The sequence below is a fragment of the Episyrphus balteatus genome, chromosome 3, assembly GCF_945859705.1.
Source record: "Episyrphus balteatus chromosome 3, idEpiBalt1.1, whole genome shotgun sequence".
NCBI lineage: Eukaryota > Metazoa > Arthropoda > Insecta > Diptera > Syrphidae > Episyrphus > Episyrphus balteatus.
In genome coordinates this window covers 22,367,399-22,389,634 of record NC_079136.1, presented here as the reverse complement: position 1 = coordinate 22,389,634, position 22,236 = coordinate 22,367,399, and the positions used below count along the sequence as shown (strand labels likewise).

Genomic DNA, 22,236 nt, shown 5'->3' with positions numbered 1-22,236 from the left:
CCTTCGCTGATCCATTTGGTTAAATACTTATTCAAGATGAACCAAAATTAAAGTGACTTAAAACTGTTCACCCACTATTCTGTGCGTGCAATTACTCACTTTAATACTTGTAGTAAGGCATTCTGGCATTTTGGTCAATTCGTTATGGGCTTTAAAGACAGCGAGGCAATCGTATCGTCGATTAACTTTCATAACTCTTAAAGTTAGAGGCTAAAATTGGTGCCAAATAAAAGATAAGTTGATATTTTAAATGACAAAAAATAACGTGGTCACTATTAAAATGGGAGCTTGTGTGGCAACCCTATTTTAAAGGGAAAAACATGTGTAACTTATTTTGTCATATCTTTGTAGTTTGATCAAACAAGAACATTTTTTAAATGCCAAAATCCTAAATAGGAGGAGAAATTAATAAAATAATATAAAGAATGTAGGTACAATGAACTCGGCAACCCTACTTAAATGCTGAAAAACATAATTATTTGTCAGCAAAATTGTATGATATTTAATAGAGTTTAAGTTCAAAACATACATCAGATTTAAGGTTATACCCTTTTATATCTCTAAAATGTCGTGTTTTTTTTTTCCAAAATACAAGCAAGTACTCGGTAACCCTATTAAAATGCTAAAAAAAAACACTAAAATCACTTATTTTGTATGTGATAATTAATAAAGTTAAAGTCTAAAACTACATCAGATTTAAGGTGAGACCCTCTTCTATCTTGAAAAAGTCGGGTGCCATTTCTTAAATTCAAGCTCAAAAGCTCAAATCTTAAAAATTAAAAAGAAAAAACACACCAAAAATATGTATCATATTTAATAGAGTCATTCAATTTGAGGTATCTTATTAGTTAATTAACTCGTAGGCTCCCACTTGGACTGTAAGATATCAAACCTTCCGACTGGTTTCTCAGCAGTTTTCGTGCTTGCCTGCAGAATGGACTTTTGGGTCTCATAACTGGCTTTATGCATTAGCCTATTATTGTTCGTCGAATCTGGGGCCTCATTTTCCCTTTTGGCCGCCATCTTGGATTTTAGTTTTTATTAAATATCTCCACTTCTGTTTATCCTAGATAAAAGTATGTTATATAAAACCTTCAGACAATTAAATTTCGCGTCTTTTATGTTGAGAACAATTTTTCGATATTCTTAATATTAAAAAAGTTACAAGCCAAAAAAGTAAAAGAACGAAAAAAATTAATATTTTTATATTTTGAACACTTTTTATCAAAATTATGAAAAAACCTTCCAAGAAAATAATTTTTACTTTAAAATACTCTACAACTCTGCTGTACAACTTTTTTTTTGTTTCGCTACAAATACAAACGTTATCAATAGTTATTTGTTTTTGTTAAAAAATGCACTTTTTTGTCCGTTTTTTTTTTTTATCTTTGCTTTTTTCTTAATTTTCTTTTCCAACGAATCTTGAATTTCAAATGAGCATTTTCTTACAAGAGAAAATTCAAAACGTGAAATTTTTTATTTTTAAGTCTCTTCATTTGGTAAGAAGGGAGTATTTTTCAACAAGAAGTATTAATAATTTTTGTATTATAGCGATACAAAAAAAGTTGTATTCCAGAGTTGTAGGGAATTTTAAGGTGAATATTAATTTCTCGGAAGATTTTTTCATAATTTTGATAAAAAGTGCTCAAAACTTAAAAAATTTCTTTTATTTCTTTTTTTTTTCGTTTTTTTTTTTTACTTTTTTGGTTTGTAATCTTTTTTAAAATATTCAGATTCAGAATATCGAAAAAATGATCTTAACATAAACGCGAAATTAAATTGTCTACGTTTCTTATATAACAAACTTTTACCTAGGATGAACAGAATTTAATATATTTTATAAAAACTAAAATCCAAGATGGCGGCCAAAAGGGGTAAAATCAGGGTTATGATATTCACCTAATTCTCTATCAAATGATCAAACAAAATTTGGGGGTGGTACAAACTGCTGGGTATTATGAACATTATAAATGCACTGGAATAATGTGCAAATTGAGTGCTTGATTTGGTGACATTCCGCTACAAAGTAGAATAGGCCGAACCAAGAGAGAAACTTATCAAAAGTCTTTTCAAGAAGGTCGTAGAATGCTTTTTCTTGATTTGGTGTAATCACGAAAATTTGTGATGCTTTAAAATTTTTCCAAGATGCGAATTATGACAATGCGCACATTTTTTAAGCTCTTGAAGTCTTACTCCTTTATCTTCGGGCATGCAGCACCAACAACCCTTATCTGGAGAGCCAGGTTTAATGACTCTTAAAAAATGAGAGATCTTATAGACTCTCTGTGCCTGGACTGACAAAGAAGTTAAATCTAACTGGAACTAATGAAGCTACCGTTATTTCCCTACCCACATTGCCTTTGTGCCCAAGTCCAAAAAAGTTTGAACATAAATTAAATTTCTTAAACCTATTTTTTTTTTTTGTGAGTAAGTTCATGTGACAACCTCATAATCATAACTACTTAAAATCCAAAGACAGTAAACCTCTGCTTCAAAATCTATTTATTATCTTCTTTAATAACCTTCGACATTTTGTCAAATCGATCCCAACAAAAATGAATGAGGACTAGTACTGATACTGTGTTATTTCCACCTTGTCAATGAAGGAAACGTAGGTAATTTCTGATCAATCAACGTTTAGTTGTTCGTCACGATTAAAAAAAGCTGTGATTTAATGCTTAATGCACTCCTCTGTCTAGGACATTATTTGTCTTTCAAAGTTGAACCTCCTAACCCCAATGATTGATATAACAATCATTGCCACTTTCTGATATAGACTTTCCAGTTCAATGCAAGTTATGTTCTCTATATCTTTGGTAGAGCAGAAAAGATGAAAAGGTCATATGAACTATTACCACTCCATTATTAACACAGTCACCGTCTAACAATTAACGTAGTGTAGTTGTCCAATGGACAGTCACAAATCAAACAAATTGAACGTAGAATCTGTGATGTGAATGAAACGTGACATGCATGCAACGCCTTCAGCTTTAAGAAACGAACAAAAAAAGACAAAGTAAACAGAACGAAAGGAAAGGCTAGTGTAAAATGATATTTCATTTGAAACAACGATGTCCTGCTTTTTTCATAGGAGAAGTGATATTGCAATTTTTAAAAGATTTTACATTTACCATCAGGAATAGTTTAGTTTGGTACCAGAGCAACACTCAAAGAGTCAACACAGAAAAATTGATGTTATGATGGAACAATGAAGAGAATGAGTCTTTTTCTCAGCAAAGTAAATAGAAATTAAGTGTATCAATAGAAATGAGAGGGCAAAGACTTCGAAATTGAATGAGTCCAGTAGCTTGAAGGTTTCTTTGAAACAGTAAAAAAGCGTATTTTTTTAAAATTTAATGTAAGAAACATTAATTTTTGTACTATTGTAGGTAATATATAGACACAGATATGGACCAAACTTGTGAAGAAAAATCCATTTGGGGAAGGTTGCAATTTCTTCAGATTAAAAAAAAAAACATCATGATTATTTAGAAGGCAAATTGTATTATAAGTAGCCATGAAAAGTGACAACCAACCGATTGTCATTTTGAAAAGATACAGACATTTGTTATCTCTTCCTGGAAATGAAGCCAAGGAGAGATTACAGCAGAAAGTGAAACCTGGAATAGATGTTAAAGTATAAATCCTTTAAATAAAATGCATGACTGGGTCCGCCTACTTACTCATATTGTAAAAAAAAGCTTTAATGTTTTTAAATTAAAAAATACATAGGGGAGAGTGGCGGACAGTGAGACACCCTTTTTTTAAATTGGTATATCTTAGAATGTTTTCGAGATAGCTTAACGAAACTTTGAAGTTAGTTTAAGACATATTTTATCTTAATGTTGCAAAAAAACTTATAGTTAAAGAATGAATGAGGGCATCACATTGGACTAAAATGTAGAAAAAGTCAAAACGTCTCACTGTTTGAAAGGGGTGCGATCAGTGAGACATTCTTAGGTGAAAAAAAAAATAACGAAAACGTCAAATAATTAGGTAATTGACAAGTATATACTTAATTAATTTATGTTACTTTAACCCATTTATTCAAAAAAAAAAAACAAAAAGCCAAAAAAAAATGAAAGAAAAAACAATACGAAATCATTTTGAAGTCATGCTAAAATAATAGATTTTTTTAAAATCTATATGTCTCACTGTTTGCTTTTTAAAAAACCTATGTCTCACTGTTTGCTTTTTAATAATGTCTCACTGTTTACTTTTTATCATTTTTCGGAAAAATATAAAATTACAAAAAACGAGAAGGAATTCTAATTCAATGATATTTTTTTATGAAAGAACATATAAATATAATACATATGTAAAAAAAGTTCTGTCCACTAACCAGATTTTTTTGTGTTATACACTCTTTTTATAACACTCCAAAAACTACTTTCACCTGATTTTGTGTGATATTTTACGGCGGGGGAAAATGGACAGCTTTAATTAAGTCGGGACAAAATTAAAAGACGCAGACGGGGAAATAAACGTTTTGACCCAAACTAGCGTTACTGTGCTTATTTTCAGAAAAGAGAAAAATGGATTGTCTCACTGTTTGCACCGTCTCACTGTCCGCCACTCTCCCCTATACTTATTACTTATATTATAATTTGATTTTTTAGAGAATTCTTAAGGAATAATATTTTTTACAATGACTCAAATACACCGTTTGAAATGGTTTTGACCACAAAACGGAGTAAACCGTTTAATATATTGCATAAGAAAGAATATTCTCACAACTGGATTGCACGTATGTATGTATGTAGCAGGGTTCGGATTTCATTTTCAAAATTTCGAAGCAAATTTGAAAAAAAAGTGAAGTAGATCCAAAATTTCGAAAGTAGATTTCAACATTAAACTTTCAGAACATTTATTTCCAAAAATTTATTCGAAAAAAATTATTTTTCAACAAAATTATTTTTCTTTACTTTTTTATTATGATCTTTTTCAAAAAACCTTTCTCATCTAGTGGTTGTAACGGTGCTTAGGGGTAAAACGGTTAATTCAGCATAATCGAACAAATTTTTGATCAGGAATTCTTCAAAATCAGTCAAAATTACTTTGACAAACTTTATTTCTATCTTGAATTCGAAGAATAATTGACCTCCATTCATTTTTTGAGATATCAGTTGAGCTTTATTTCTCAATGCCTTGACCAGATTTAAAATTGAAGTTAAATCCCTTTCTCTAAATTTATTACTTGAAAAATATTTTTCAATTAAGAAATAGAAGTAGATCCTGAAAAAGAATTATTTTGAACAAACAAAAAAACTTCAAAAATAATATAAAATATAGTTTTAAGTTACAAAAACATCACTTTAAATGGTTTTGACCTCCGCCCGAAGTATACCATTTACCTTATTTCTTATGCAACAAATAATTTTTTGAAAAAAAAAGTTAAAAACGTTCGAGACCTTTTTTTAATAGTTTTTTTTATATTATATAATTTTCAAAAACTTTTCTAAAAAAAATGGTTAAAAAAACACATAAAAACAGAAATTCAATAAAATTAATTTTTCCCACGAGCAGACATACTTTTAGCAACTTTGAGAGATCCAAGATGAATTTTTCGAATTTTGAATGCGGTTTTGGGAAACGGAAGTGCCTCGAACCGATTTAAAATTTCAACTTAGGTCCTCTTCTTAAATTTTGTGGTAAGACATTTATTATTTAAGTTTGAAGAAAATAGCTTCAGAAACAAAAGACTGATAGGTACTTCTGAAAGATAATATTGTTGAAAAAGACTAATTACGCTGTGAACAAGTGCTTTTATTAATGCCGAGATAGAAATTCTCTCCAAATTTGGTGATGGGCATCACAACTTAAAACTAGACTTTCCATACATTGCCTTTAAGAGTACTTGATACAAATTGACTTACTATTTTTAATGTATGACATGTATTAATTCTTCCACTATCTTGTTGAATTCTACGAAAATAAAAATGGAACTAAAAAGAATTATATATGCGAAAATGTGATTTCTTTTTTTTAACCTTTCTTCATACTTGATATTCATGCAGAAGTAAACATAATGTGAAGCAACTAAAAGTCCTTAACAACAATTATTTATATTATTTCATAATATTCGAATATGTCTTTTTCTAAGAAAATGACATTGAGCTTGTACAACTTCTTTATAAAAACACTAGACAGTTAGACAATCAGTTGACAACAAGTCAAGAAGAAGAAGTCACCAATTTGCTAAGAAGTTTTCTAAGCAATAAATTAAAATGCTATGAAATGAGCACATTTGTACATCAACTCCTGACCTGAGGAGAACTTTTTCTATGAATTTGGTTAAACTTCAACAAAACTCAGTTTTTTTTTTTCTTACTGAAACAAAGGTTTATCCACCCTGTATAAATATCAATGATAAAAAATATTAATAAAACAAACAAATTTCCTAGAAGTAAGTTGAAAATATTAATTTAAATTTGTTTCATGTTATAAACGTTAATAAAATTGAGTTATGCCAAGACTTGTGTAAAACATGGTTTAAACTTTTTTCCAATATATTCATTATGTTGTAATTGTTTTGATGGATGAACAAGAACTTTTTCATGTTTCAAAACAATAAACTGTCTATGTGCTAGGTGCATACGGAGGACAGTATGATGCTTTAGGTTTTTGTAATAAAGTTAATTTTAATGCATCGTTAAAAGTGCAAAAACGAAGCAATAAAGGTGTAATTTATTGCTCTATATTCTTTAACAAGTATTCAAGTCTTTATTATATGAATCTTCTTTATAATGTTTACTTGTTTGAACTTGTCTATTTTAATAGAGGTTCAATGGTCTTATCAACAATTTCAATTTAGACTTGTTTGCGATAGTTTATCAGGGGTGTCATTTAAAAAGATTTGACGGAAATACATAAAAAAAATAGTTTTCTTTCACTGATTATAAGCATGCTAATGTCAACCTCAAAAACTTCTTTTTGTTTATAAATAAAAACCACAATAAAGTTAAAATACACCCTTTGACAGCTCTGATTTTTTTACAACATAAAAATAAAAATCCTTTTGCATCACCCCTCCAAAACAATGCGAATCAATTCTGGTCATAAAATAAAGTCTCATCAGCTTGTTGCATTTCGCCTTCGATGTTGTTTTGGCTTAGTATGCCAATACGCGTCATCTGACTTTAGCTGGAACTTTATGATATTCTACCAGGTTAACGGTTTATTGCCATCTATATAGGGTTTATCTCTGCGAGTTGTTTGCTTTTGTGTACTTAGTTTCTATTTTGTGAATGAAAATACCATGCAAAAGTATGTATAGTATATAAATTTATACCCACATAACATCCTTTGTTTCTCCCTTACTTCCGTCAAAAAAGTGATTGCAATATTTCTTAAAAGATTTCTCATATCCGTCCTAAGGGAAAGGATCCCGCTACTGCTGCCTATATGTTTTAAGTCTTTTGAGTTTTATTGTGGAGATATATATTTTGTGTAAGTGTTATTGCTACCGGAATTTAAATGGCATTATGGTTAGAATCAGCATTTATAAATACGGATTTTGTAGGTAGGTGGTGTACATTGGAATTAGTATTGCAAATGGCATTTGGTTAAATATGAATGAAATAAGAATGAATGGGGAGATTATATTTGTGTGGGTAAGGTTGGTGCATTTTGAAAATTTGATATTAGGTCTTAAATGATTGTTCTTATTATTTTATCAGTTTTTTTTCTTTTTATTGATGATTTTGTATGTTGTAAAATGGGCTTCATGTCAAATTAAATAAAAAAAATTAAGTAATGTAAATTAACACCGTTAAGTGATGGCAAAGGAATCTTTATTTACATTGATAAATTGATTTCAAATCTGTTAACATATAGATCAAAAATAATAGTAAGCCTACACTTGCTAAATTTACTTTAAAGTAAAATAAAATCAATAATTGCAAATGCATAAACAAGTACCAATTTACAAAGTAAAAATGTATAAGTTTTGACAAAAAAAAATTCTCCGTTAAACACAACAAACAAATATTTTGTTTGTAATTAGAAATCATTTGATATTGTTTACCAAGCAAAATTTTATTGGTCTAAGTACTTACCAATTAAACACAGCTTTAGTATTTATAAGATCGATCTGAAGGAAAATACTGACATTTTCAACTTCAATCTTGTTTGGAGGTACAGTTGGTGATTTTTAAAAACCATTTTAATATTAACTTGTGTGATTTGTTTTTCTATAGATAAATAAATGACTTATTTATAAAATGTAATAATGGTTAATTAAAACAAATTGTTTACATTATGTACCTATAATACCACCCAGTAAAATTTCAGTTGCTATATAAGTATTTAGTACACGAATCATAAACTTTTTTGACTGATTACAAAATCTAATCCTTCCTCCAAAAAAATACCATTTGACCCAAAATTTATACTTTTCTTGGACTCTATCCCAAATATCAACATTTTGAATTTTTAGTATTTGGTTTAAATCTTAGAATCAATTTTACTTTTCAGTAAAAGAAAAATAGTACGCATACACCATGTATACCCACTCTAATAACAATTTTGTTGGGTTATTATTTTTCTGCTTACAAGTTATGCCTGAATAAAATCATAATAAAACATAATTATTTATTTTGTTCTATTCATTTAAATGTCTTTTAATATTAATTAAATAAGAAAAACTCTGGATTTGTAACCCAGGACTTGTGCCATGAACTGCAACGCTTGGGGTTTTGTATTCAAATCCAGCCTCCATAATCTAGAAAAAAGTGATATGTAAAAATTACTTCCAAACTGAACTAGGTTTAAGTTTTTAAATTTACTTTTGGTGAATTTTTAAATCAATATCTTTTACTGTGTTTTGATAAAAAAAATGTAACTTCTTTTGATTTGTTAAGACATTTTTTCAGACCATCTTGCAACCCTCTGTTATTTGAGGCACGGTGTTGCAATTAGCTTTTCATTCCTTTGACTCTACTTGTATGTATTTGATCTATCTTAAATTTAACGTTACTACGACATTAGGGAACACTTTTTACGAGAATTTATTATCAATCAAATTATTATTTATAACTTCATTTTTATTTATTTTGCCTCAAAAATTAAAAAAACTTATTTATACAATATAATAAATTAAACAAACATTAAAAAAAGACTAACGAAATTAAAAAAAGTGTGTAACTACTCCTACATACTAAGTGATTATAATCTCTTGAAGTAAAGACCTCTAAAATACTGTTAATCGTCTTTTGAAACATGTGCTTTTTGATTTGATTTACTGTTTTTGATAAAAAATTCTCCCCTATATCTGAGACGAAAGTATCTCTGCTTCCTTTCAAATTAATGAAAATATGGGTTAATGCTGGTTTGTGCGTCACTACTTACTTGAATTCTTATTTCTCGCACACATCAAAATTATATTGCGTACCTTCTTCTTTTTCACGATACCTTTCCAATGAATAACATATAAAATTAAGTTGTAACATTAGGTTTAAGGTAAGAAAAATTTCGTACGTTAAATTTGTTTGTTTTGATAAATTTTTGTACTAAAATAAGAACTCAAAATTAAAAAAAAAAAATTAATTAATCAGTTGACCACACAAACTTCATTAAATGATTCCATTATGTAAATTTCTTTCCATCATCAAGTCTTTCAACCCTTAAATATTAAGAGACTCCTCGAATATCATGTATTCATATGCTGCTATCAATATCTCAATCGATTTTATTTAAATTTTTAGAAAAATAAAACCGCTTAAATGGATGCTACGTAAATTTTATGAAGCACTCAATAATATGTATTTCCATTCATAATATTGCTTAATGCAAATTTTGGAAAACCATCTTAATCGAATATAATACTGCTTGTGGCATATTTACTGCGGATTTACCTGTTCCATTGAAAACAAAAAGAAACTTCCAAGAAGTAAAATTAGGAATATAGTATACATATGTTGGGTGAACATTGAACATAATAAAAAAAATGCTTACAGCTCCCATTAAGAAAAGTACAAGATACATTTTTCTTATAGTCTGCAAAGAAATGATTATTTTATATTTAAAATAATAAATATTTTCCTTTGAAGTGGTATACGAAGAAAAAATGTGAAAATAAAAAATAATTTTGCAAAAATTAATTTTTATTTTTGGTCAAATACTTTGTGTTTGTTTTATTGTTTTCTTAACTCCATTCTATTCCTTCTAAGAAATAAAACAAACAGAGATATCGTTGGATGTAGCTCTGGTTGTTCACGAGCAATTACATTGTTTATTTATTTGTTTTTCATTCTTTAACGATGAAAGGCAATTATCAAAGTTAAGTTTGTCACTATTTAGAAACAATAACGAAGAAAAAAATAACAAAAATAATAAAAATTATTTAAATTATTTCTATTTTAAGTGGAGCGATTGAATATAATTCAATTTTAAAGTTCAAGTGACCTCAACTCCAAATTTATAAAGCGTTTCGCCCAGGCACGACAGTGGGCTCATCAGTTAGATCTGTCGTACCCTTACTAAGACGCCTTATTTTGGTCGATGTTTACCGACACTATATAAAACTCACAGCATGAATATACTGTGAATTCTAATATTCAAAGGGAATTTGTTTAAATTCAGACCTTAGAAAAATGTATGCCCGTGGTCAGGCTGATATAATAACGAAGAAAAAAATAACAAAAATAATAAAAATTATTTAAATTATTTCTATTTTAAGTGGAGCGATTGAATATAATTCAATTTTAAAGTTCAAGTGACCTCAACTCCAAATTTATAAAGCGTTTCGCCCAGGCACGACAGTGGGCTCATCAGTTAGATCTGTCGTACCCTTACTAAGACGCCTTATTTTGGTCGATGTTTACCGACACTATATAAAACTCACAGCATGAATATACTGTGAATTCTAATATTCAAAGGGAATTTGTTTAAATTCAGACCTTAGAAAAATGTATGCCCGTGGTCAGGCTGATATAATAACGAAGAAAAAAATAACAAAAATAATAAAAATTATTTAAATTATTTCTATTTTAAGTGGAGCGATTGAATATAATTCAATTTTAAAGTTCAAGTGACCTCAACTCCTGGGCGAAACGCTTTATAAATTTGGAGTTGAGGTCACTTGAACTTTAAAATTGAATTATATTCAATCGCTCCACTTAAAATAGAAATAATTTAAATAATTTTTATTATTTTTGTTATTTTTTTCTTCGTTATTATATCAGCCTGACCACGGGCATACATTTTTCTAAGGTCTGAATTTAAACAAATTCCCTTTGAATATTAGAATTCACAGTATATTCATGCTGTGAGTTTTATATAGTGTCGGTAAACATCGACCAAAATAAGGCGTCTTAGTAAGGGTACGACAGATCTAACTGATGAGCCCACTGTCGTGCCTGGGCGAAACGCTTTATAAATTTGGAGTTGAGGTCACTTGAACTTTAAAATTGAACTATTTAGAAACTATACAAGTTATAGTTAGATTAATTAATTAATAACGTAAAGGACCTTTTCAGCTTAATAAATAACCAGAAATAGTTTTTGCTAGTGAAAACATAAGTTACTGATAAAATACAAATATTTTAATCCTACTTGCTATATATTATATTCGCAAAAAAAAAAACATTGAAACTAAGACGATAGTCAAACATAAAATTAAGATGATATAAAGAATGCGAAAAAAGTGAGGAAGGTGTCTGAATGAGAACTATACAGCTCTTACAGATTGCGGATAGCTCGACATTCCAAACTTAATCATGTAACTTTTTTTAGAGACTCGTCAGAGAGGTTTTGGGCCCTACGACTCAAATCCAAAAAATGTTGAGTAAAAATAAATTACTTCAAAATGGCATACCAAATTTGTTTTTAAATTATTTATATAATTAATTTTACTAATCTCTGGTGACTAAATCATGTACTATATTTAACTATTCATTCCTAAATCTTTGCCCCGGGTACAAAGGGGTTAAGTCACAAAATTGCACTTTTTATGTTTTGATGAAATAAGAATAAGTTCTTTTTTCTATTTTATTTGGTATCAAAAACATAAATTTAGAGCAACTCTTTCCTATAAAAATAAGAGCATCAATGCTCAAAAATTCATCGATTTTCATACATTAGCTCAACTTCAATCGCATTTTCTGGCAAACTATCATTTATGACATAACCCCTTTGTACCCGGCGGCAAAGAAATATTCTATAAGAATTTAATTAAGTTTCACAATTTGTGTATAATCTTAGCCTTACTTTAGGTTGTATAGTCAGAATCTCGAAAATTGAAATTCTGATAACCTAAGATTCCTAAAATCTAAAATCCTAAAACCCAGAATTACGAAAACCTGAAATTCCAAAAATACAAAATACCGAAAGCACATTATGCTGAAATCTCAAATTACCAAAATAGGAATTTTTCATTTCCTAATTTGAACTTCTGCACATTTAATTCCCTAGGGAAAAACAAATATTTATTTTACTAAAATATTCAATTTTATTACTCAAAACTTCATTCAATAAGGCGATCAATCAGACTTTCCATGCAATGCAAATTTCATCTGTTTTGGTATGAATGTCTTGAAATTCATTCGAACGATATAAGTGTTAAGTTAGAGTCAAATTTGCACCGCTTGACATGTGAGTTTCTTGTACAGAATACAAAAAACATCACAACTAAGAAATATGAATAGCAAAAAGTTATTTTTCAAAATAATAAATAGCAAAACTAATGTGTTTTTTTCATGTTACATGTAAGTAACATGAACTGCCTATGACCACCAAAAAAAGTCGGAGAACTGAAAAAATCACTTTTTATGAAACTATAATGTATGCTTCTTCTTCTAAGCAAAAAAAACAAAACACTTTCTGCATTAACATTTTTTATATCTTTTTTTCAAAATTATGACCATATACTATAAATTTTTTTTTTTTTGCAAAAAAAAATGTGAATTTTAGTCCCTTTCTCGATAAAAAAAATTAAAGGTATGATATTTGACTAACTTTTTGTAATAATAGAGTAACTAGGCATTATTATCTTTCAATTAAGCCATCGTAACCTAAAAAATTGTTTAATTTAATTTTTTTTACGAATTTTTAAAAAAATGTTACATGAGAGTAACGCTGGGTCCAAAAGGGTTAAATACTTATCTGTACATTTTTGTTGCTTTAAATTTTTCGGTTAATTAATGCTACCTCACGACTCTATTAATTTTGACGTTTTTCTTCTATCTTATTTTTATCATACCTTATTGCAGAAATGGCAACGGAGTTACGAATAACAGAGTTACGCGCGACGGAGTTACGGCCGTCAAAGTTACGCGAAACCGAAGTTACGAAAAACTAGAGTTACGAATTCTAAAGTTATGTTAAGCTATGACATGTGATATTTGGGTTGACAACAATTGCGAGGAACGATATGGAATTATGCAAATACAAACAAGGGATTTACATTTTTCTCATTGGTCAGAACTAAATGAGTTAAGCGAAAATGGGTGTTATTTAATCTTGTAAAATTTTGATTGGATAGGTATAGATATACAAAGTGGGTATTACAAAATACGCTATGAATAAATCTATTAATTGATAGAAAAAAAAAATACGTTGGTGCAATATTAGTTGGACAAATAAGAAGTTAATTTCAATTATGTCCCCCAAACTTACATAAGCATACTTATGTTTTTTTTTTCTATTTCAACGTTTTTGCGATCTTCTCACAAAAACAAAACCATATATGTATATCTATACCTATCGAATCAAAATTTTAGAAGATTAAAGATTTTCGCTTAACTCATTTAGTTCTGACCAATGAGAAAAATGTTAATCTCTTGTTTGTATTTGCATAATTCCATATCGTTCCTCGCAATTGTTGTCAACCCAAAGATCACACGTCATAGCTTAACATAACTTTAGAATTCGTAACTCTAGTTTTTCGTAACTTCGGTTTCGCGTAACTTTGACGGCCGTAACTCTGTCGCCCGTAACTCTGGAATTCGTAACTTTGTCGGTTTCCCCTTATTGCATGTCTATAGGATTAAAACATTTTAGTAAATGTCAGTGTAAAGTACATCTTTATTTCTTTATAACCTTACCCATACCATGATTGCACAAAAGCATTTAGAGAATGGTGGGTGATTTAAAGAACCGTTGATTTTTAAAAACATATTCTTACTATAACTTCTAAAATACGCTCTGTAAAATTGATGTAAGTTTAAATGATTTGTTTTATTATTTAAAGATCTTTCCTTCTATTAAATGTCATATTAAACTTTGTTAAATGCAACCATTAAAAATCCTTCCATTTACCTGAGCATTTAATAATGAGTAATGTAATTAATTCTTCACATCTTCATTATACTGCCACTTTAAATGATACGTTGACTTTGACATCATCTAGAAAATGACATAAGATACTTATAATGATGAGAAGGTGTTAAAATAATACTCTTGAAATTGAATACCTATTCATTAAGCATCATCTAAATTAAAAAGATACTTACAAAAATGACTTTCTTTAAAATTATTAATATCGTCTATTAAAGAACGACATCTTAAATCTTATTAACTCTTTAAGCTTTTAAAAATAGAACCATTTTATGACGATTTCATGACACTACTTGCAACGAAAACAATTAGTTTTAATTGAATACAATTAGCAAAAGTGCGATTTTTTTGTTATTCAAGAAAAAAGTAAGATGTTTACAAATTTTGTGTGACTCAAGTTTACTGAATTCTGAATAATTAGCAACATCATGAAAATGTTCAAGCTCATGAATAAATTGATGATTTTTAATTTTTTTTTTTAACACAATATTTGGTAGTGTTGGAGATGAGAAAAATAATTTTAAGTTGAAAAGTGCAAAGTGACAAAAAATTTTAATTAGCTATTATGAAGAATTTTGTTTAACTTTAACGATACTTGCAGTACCTATTTTAACGCAAAACGCTAGAGATTAATTGTTTATATTCTAAATAATTTAATTTTTTTTATGATTCCCTAGAAAAGTAAGAAAATATAGTTTCATATCATAAACAATTATTATGGTAGATTTTTTTTTTCATGCACGTACAAAAAAACGTAAGTTTCTATGTACTGACCTATACAGAACTTATGAAGTTCAAAAATTCTAAAAAAATAGTACGTATACACCATGTAAACCCATTCTCGATTCAAATCCAGCCTTCAACAAGAAGACATAAATAAGTAATATGTCGAAAATGATTCTAAATTGATAAAGTTTAAGTATGTATTTAAGTTGGATCATTTTTGAATTAATATTTTTTTAATGTTTTGTTATGCTTTACTAAAAACATAATTTCTTTTTATTCGTAAAAACGGACCATCTGTTTTGCAATTAGCTTTTCGATTACCTGACTCGAAATTCTAATGTGAAATAAAATCAATCCTATAAGTTTATTGTATCGATAAACCTCGCAAGTGATTTTCATACATTATGTATTTCGTTGAAATCTCAAACAAAACTGTTACAGTTTACAAAAACGGTGTGGTGCCGAGTGTGAGATTTTATTTTCTGTAAAATATTAGTGCATTTAAAATGCTAAAAAGTATCTTTGAGTTTTTTGATAATTTTTTATAAATTATTTAGAACTTTTGTTAAATTTTTAAACTTAAGAGGTCATTTTGCTTAATTCTTAACAAAAGCATATAAAATAGAAACAAAATACCCTCATAGGGACTAAATTCACTCTAAATAATACAAAATTAACTACTCAATTTTTTAGATATTTATTTGCAGTTTTTCTTAATATCTTCTGCAAATCATAATTTTTTTTAATAAAAATATATCCAATCATGAACTGGGTACAACGACTACAAGGAAATAATATTTAAAATACATAAATACAACCACTCTATTTGTCTAAAATAATGCCAATATTTCTCTCACTGTATTATTCTGAAAAAATTATTATTCCAGAAAAAATTATATGTATATAATGCCCAAAATGAGCAGAATACAATTCAATAAAAAGTATGAACGATATCAAACCTAGTTTGTACTTTTTTATTTCATACTGCTAGTATTTACTATTTTTAAAGCATTTTTTTTGTGGATATTTTTTTATCCTTTTCGTTAAAAATAGTGCATAAGCGGTGCATAAAGCACCGATTTTTCTCTCTAATATTCTTCAACATTGTCACCAAAAGTACACAGTATTCTGAATTTCAAAGGCATTTGAAAACTTTTAAATGTATGAAAAATGCATTAAACAAAAAAATAGTACGTATACACCATGTAGTACAAATAACATTTTTTATTATCTATTTCTATATTATAACTTCTCTGTTAAATATTTTTCACATACAGTTTTTTATTTTATTAAAACTAACTTTTAAGCAAATACCCTATAGTCATTTAATCAATTTTAAGAACAATACAGTATGAGAACATCAAAATTTAACACTCATTTAAAGTCAAAACAAATCAATTTGTTTAATTTTACAAATACATATTACAAATTCTGAGAATAAGACCATTTAATTTGTGAGTCATATCTTCTTGAATAAATAAAACATTTCAAATAAAAACTTTATGCAACACGTACTTAATATTTTTTTCCTTAACACATTTCCATATCCTTTCAAAAGTTTTAACCGCATATTAAGAAGGAGTTTTGTTTTTATTTTCATTTTTTTTTTGCCTGTACCACAAGTTACACAAAAAAACAGAGGTTTCAATGACAGCGACAGATAAAGTAGGTTGAGTCAAATTTCTTTAGCAATTTTTCGCTCATTATTAATTGATTCAATGAGGGTCAAAAAGTTAGCCACGTATTTGGGAAAATAAATTGAGCAATTTGTTAGAATCAATTAAGAGAGAAAAAAAAACCCCAAATGTATATAATTGAGTAGTGAGAGAGAGAGTGGTTGTTAATATTAATTTATTTAGATTTGATCTTTATTTCTATATATAATGTCTTGACATGGATTTTAACCTTTGGTTTTGCAAGAAATGTCACCTTTTTTTTAACGTGTTTTATATTTTTTTTTTCAATTTAAGAACTCCTTTAAATTAAAGAGATTTTCGGTATTTTCTTCAAGACAAAATCACCACCAATAATTTTGTCTAAAAGAATTTTTTGAACTTCAAGCTCATATTCCATAGCTAGCAAATAAATTGAAAAACTTCTGCACTTAGGGTTTCACATATATCATTTGAATATATAACACACAACTTTTCTGCCTAAAATATTATATTTCTCTCTATCAACCCAATGAGAAATTGAAGAAGTCACACTCCCCAAAACCCCATATTTTAAAAAATTACATGACAATGCCTCAGAATTCTAATGAGCATACATTTTATTTGTAAAATAACAATTCTTCTAGATTTTGTCATACATACATAAACACTTATTCACACATACATGTGAAACAAAAAAACATAATATTATTTGTATAGGAAAGTTTTTTTTTCTGTTTTTTTCATTCAGGATAGGAAAGAATTTGAATAATCCTTTTACCAAAGTCAATGGAAAGAAAAAATAGTTCTAAAAGAAGTTCTGCACATCAAGGTTTTTTTTTGTCTTGATGTTGTTGTCTATTCAACAAAATATGTAATAGGTATTGGATTTCTTAAGATGTTGTTTTTCAACACTTGATATGATTATAGGAATAGTTTATATATGAGAATTCTATGGAGAACTTGGAAGAAAAATGTTTACTTTATTGGAGTTTATTTTTTTTTTTTTCATTTCTTTGGTAATAGAGAGAATGCACCTTGAATTTTTGCATAGGAAAAAATCTCTGTACTGGTTGTTAAGAAAAAAATGTCAAATTGACTAAAGATGTTTTACAGATTTAAGATTTTTCCAAGAAAAATTCTTTGATGTCAGTCAACTGTAAATGATAATAATGGCAATCGGAAAATAAGCGGAAACACAAATGAAACATGTATGGGAGATGTGTGTAGGTAGTTCAAAGGAATTTGTACTTTTTTTTATGTAGAAATAATTTTGTGGGAAATAATTGAGTGGAAAATATCATTAAATTATTTTTAAATGCGACATTATATCATCAAATCGAAGATTTGATTGAGAATGTAAATCAACTTAGATGACTTGGATCACAACAATCACGGAACTTGTTTCAACAAAAAGTTAAAAGTTGGTGGAATAGTTAAAATAAAGTAAAATGTCAACCAAAATTCAACCAAATTATACTGAAAAATGAAGAACTCTCTAGAAGCTATCAATGTGACTTTACTCATTGAAAAACACCTTGGACGGGCTAAATTAATGTTTTTTAATTCTTAGATTCAAGGCATTTGAAACCTTTTAAGATCTGAATTTTAGTTCTAATATCTTTCGGAACATCAGAAAAGGTGACAATTGTTCCAACTGAACGTTCTAAGTTCTAAAAAAGTAGGGGCTTTGTTTTAGTGTTTTAGGTTCTGTTGATTTATTACTGCCCGATGTTTCTAAGATTCGGAGGTTAAGAAACCGACTAGAATATAATAAAACGTTTGAGAGCCCTCTCAACCAAAATAGAAACTGCTTCTCCATTTTTTTTTTAGGACTCTATCCAAAATCTTAATAGCGCTAAACAGATTGGTGCAATGGTCTCTTTATAATTCTCCCCATAATTATAATAAAATAAATGTTTTCGGTACATAATTTTATTTAAGAATTTAAGTTTCTTAAAAACAAAAATGTTTTGATAAGCTTCTTTTTGAACTCATGTTCAAAAAGTTTGAAATGCAATAGAAATTCCCTGAATAGTTATTTTCATCGTATTGTTTTTTGTTCTTTTCTTTTTTTTCAGTTTTAGTTTTTGAAAATCTAAATATGGACATTGATTCGACAGCATCATCAACTTACCACTTACAGAATCCATAGTTAGTTTTTGTATGGACATTAATTTATGTTCAGACTTGGAGTACCAACGTAGTTGAATTCTTGTTCAGAGAACAAAAGTGGGTGAGAGAATTTTTGATTGACATATAAAAGTACTATAGAAAACAAAACAAAAGAAAAGTAAAAGTAAAAAAGTTGGAGATAAAAATAGTTTGTTTAATAAAAAAAAGACTTTTAGAAGAAAGTTACTTTTGAAAGTTTGAAGGAAAAGAATTTCGATATTTGAAGGGAGTAGGAAGCCAAACTGAGTCGAACAATTAAAGAATTTAAATATAGGTAGAAATCTCGGTAGGAAATGCATTTAGAGTAGTTCTTATTTAAATACTTTTTCAGCATTTTAAAGAAAGAGAAATACATTAAGTTTTCTGAAGACTATAAAGAGTTTCCAATAAATACTTAAAAATAAATAAAATGTTATAAAAATTCTAAGTTTGGAGGGCATAAACATAATTATGGTTCATTTCAAAGAAGAATTTGTAAAAACTCAAAATTAAATGTCTCATAAGCTTAAAAATTAAACCTGAATTAAAAAAAAAAACTAAACCTGGTTTCAGCTCATATTCCAAACATTTTTTGGCAAGAACCTAATGCAAACTATATCCAGCAATATTAAAATTTGAATCGTCAAAACTAGAAACTAGACTGGACTTAAGGCCATAAAAAAGCTATATAAAATCAATATGTTAACAAGTCCAATTTATATAGTGCTGATTCTTTTACTTTACTGATTTATTTCAGTATTTAAAATGAAAATACAAAATTTTATAACGCACAGATTACGTTCAATCAAAAAAATTAAAGTTTATACATAAATGCATAAATATGTACACATTTACATACATTTATTTTATTCATGAAAATTTATTTGCTTTTATGATTTCTTCGGAAACTGCTTTATTGATTTCAATTTTATTATCTTTGAAACAATAAGAAAGAATATGCTTTATGCTGTTCTTTAAAATTAAAATTAATTAATCCAAAAAATGAATTTTTGTAGATTTTCCAACTATTTATAGAATCGAACTCTTGATGGGTTTGTGAAAAAATGCACATATTTAATTGTTTTCGATTTCAGAGAAAACAATTGTTTTTACAAATTTTTAAATTTTAGTAAATATTAAATATTTGAGCCAACAGATTTCAACTACTTCATTAACTCTAAAAAGAGTTATCTTCCTTAAAAATTTTTCAATAATTTTTTTTTAAATGAATAACAGAGAATTCTCGTACATAATCTGTTTGAACAAAAATTTAGAAAAAAGTTTTTTATTTTCTTTTTTTTTTTCAATAAAATTGTAATGCGATTTTTTGTTGAAATCTTAAATATTCAAAAAATAGAAATTTCAAAAAAAAAATTTGGGCACAAAAAAAAAATTTGCTAAGTAATTTTTTTTTTGGAAGTCATAAATAAAGCCGATTTCATTAAAAGAAATGGAAAACATGAAAAGTGGAAATCCGGCCTTTTGGTTTATTCACTCCTCAAATAATTGTTAAAAAAGAATATTTTAACTAAAACATTTAAATTCAAATCACTTGAGCTGTTTTTGAGAGTATAAACTTTTTCCATTTTGATTGTGTGACACACGATATCTCTGTAAATTTTGGTGTTGTTATCTACATTCGATTTTTTTTTTTTTTTTAAGAAACCGTATTATTTTTTCATTGTGAACAATCCTTAGAGCCGGTTAAAAAAACATGGCCTTAATAAATTCAGTTGAATTGACGAAGAAAAAAAATTTTAAATGTTAGACTGATCCGGCTCAAATTTGGAGGACCTATTCTATGATTTATTTTTACTCACAGTTTGATCCGTCGTTTAAATAAAAAAAAGCAAAACTTCCAAAATTTCTTAGTTTTAATGATTTACAATGTAAAAATATTCAGTTGGATGATAAAGGAATAAAAGGGTTTCGAGATACCATCAATTCAAGAGTAAGTATAATGCTAGTCTAAGTCACTGGCTTCAATAAAAAAGCATTTGGCGTTTAAGAAGCTTTGAAAGTTTTAAAACAAAATTGAGATTTTCAAAAAAAAAAAATTAAGTAAAAATTTGATCCTTATAAAAGATATAAAAGAAGTTATCTCCAGTAAATAATGTTATTTTATTTTTTTATTTTGAAAAATTTATATATTCGTAACCTGAAGTTACAAATTCGTTTTTTTCTCAAAAATAATGGTTTTTAACTATTTTTTTTTTATATGTAATTTATTTTTCTGTTTAAACAGCTTGTTCAGTTTTGTTATTTATATGATTTAATTTTTAGAATTGAATCCAAGCACTAGTTAAATGTCACCTATTTTTAAATAATGCAACACGTAGTTGTATCATTCTATCATTAAAAAAGATCCGAGATCATAATTTTTCCGAGAGCATAATTTTTCGTCCCCAAAAAAATAAACTTTTTTTTAATTTTATAAAAAAAAAATAAATACTTTTAGTGATAGAAAATGACGCTTTACTACACAATCTCTTTATTTTTATACTTCCACTTTCTAAAATTAACAAATTTGGGTTTTTACTTTGATATCAAACCAAAAACCAACGGCTCAATATTCTCCAAATTTTCCAATTTTAAAAACGTTTAGATCAAATTCCTTGACTTAGAAAAATCATTTCGCACTAGACTAAACACTAATTAAAGCCAAATTATAACTTGTCGTCTCTAAAGTAACATCCCAAAAATTAACATCTTTGATCTAAATTGAGCTCACAATTTCCATTCCAACGTCTTGTTTTTTTTTTTAATAATTTCAAGTTTAACTTACCGGAAATAATTTGGGGAAAAATTGGAATAAGATTCCTCTCAAGTTGTTTCTTAAAAAACAATTTTTTGAAAACACTCAAAATAACACCACTATTTGAATATGATTTATATTTTAAGCAATATTTTTTCGTTCAAAAATTTGATCACTTTCAAAATTTTCTCATTCACTAAACACTCTTTTTGTGAAATTTTTAAATTCAAAATAATGAAAAAGCCAATTCACACTTTTTATTTATATCCGGTTAACAGTTCTTTTTATGCTTTTATCCACTTGTTGGTTATAACACGGCCAAAATGAACGTTGATGATGGGTACAGCTCTGTAAAAGCTGCTTCGGGATGTGCACACAAGTCAATTGTTCGTTGATGTTTAAAAGAGCTGTGATCCGAGTTCTTCCTTTATATGGAAACAATGTCTGCCCACAGCACAAGTCATTCTCGACGCTCATCCCTTTGGCTTTTTTTGTAAACACCAAAAACAACGGTGACGTTGTGTTTCGTTATCAGTGTGTAACAAGTTGGCGAAAAGCTGCTGTTGCTATTGCTGCTTCTACTACCTTCTACCACCCCAAACAGAAACCTCAGAATCATCTGCCCGCAGAAACAAGCAGCAGCAACAGCACTCATACAACCAAAGGAGACATCTT

The 22,236-nt window shown here is 27.9% G+C and overlaps 1 protein-coding gene across 2 annotated transcripts in view; it reads right to left on the bottom strand.

The window, feature by feature from the left end:
* The window catches only part of LOC129913765 (allatostatin-A), a 37,151-nt gene extending 15,175 nt beyond the window's left edge, over positions 1–21,976 (bottom strand). The window contains exon 1 of one of the 2 annotated variants that reach the window (XM_055992609.1): positions 21,592–21,976. Coding sequence is in view for 1 of the 2 variants with exons in the window: in XM_055992607.1 (XP_055848582.1) it covers positions 18,790–18,826 (37 nt within the window). In the remaining variant the exon portion in view is untranslated. Of the gene's footprint in view, positions 1–18,789; positions 18,916–21,591 lie in introns of those variants that run through there. The other variant, XM_055992607.1, reaches the window with a different exon arrangement.
* Between the last annotated feature and the right edge of the window lie 260 nt (positions 21,977–22,236).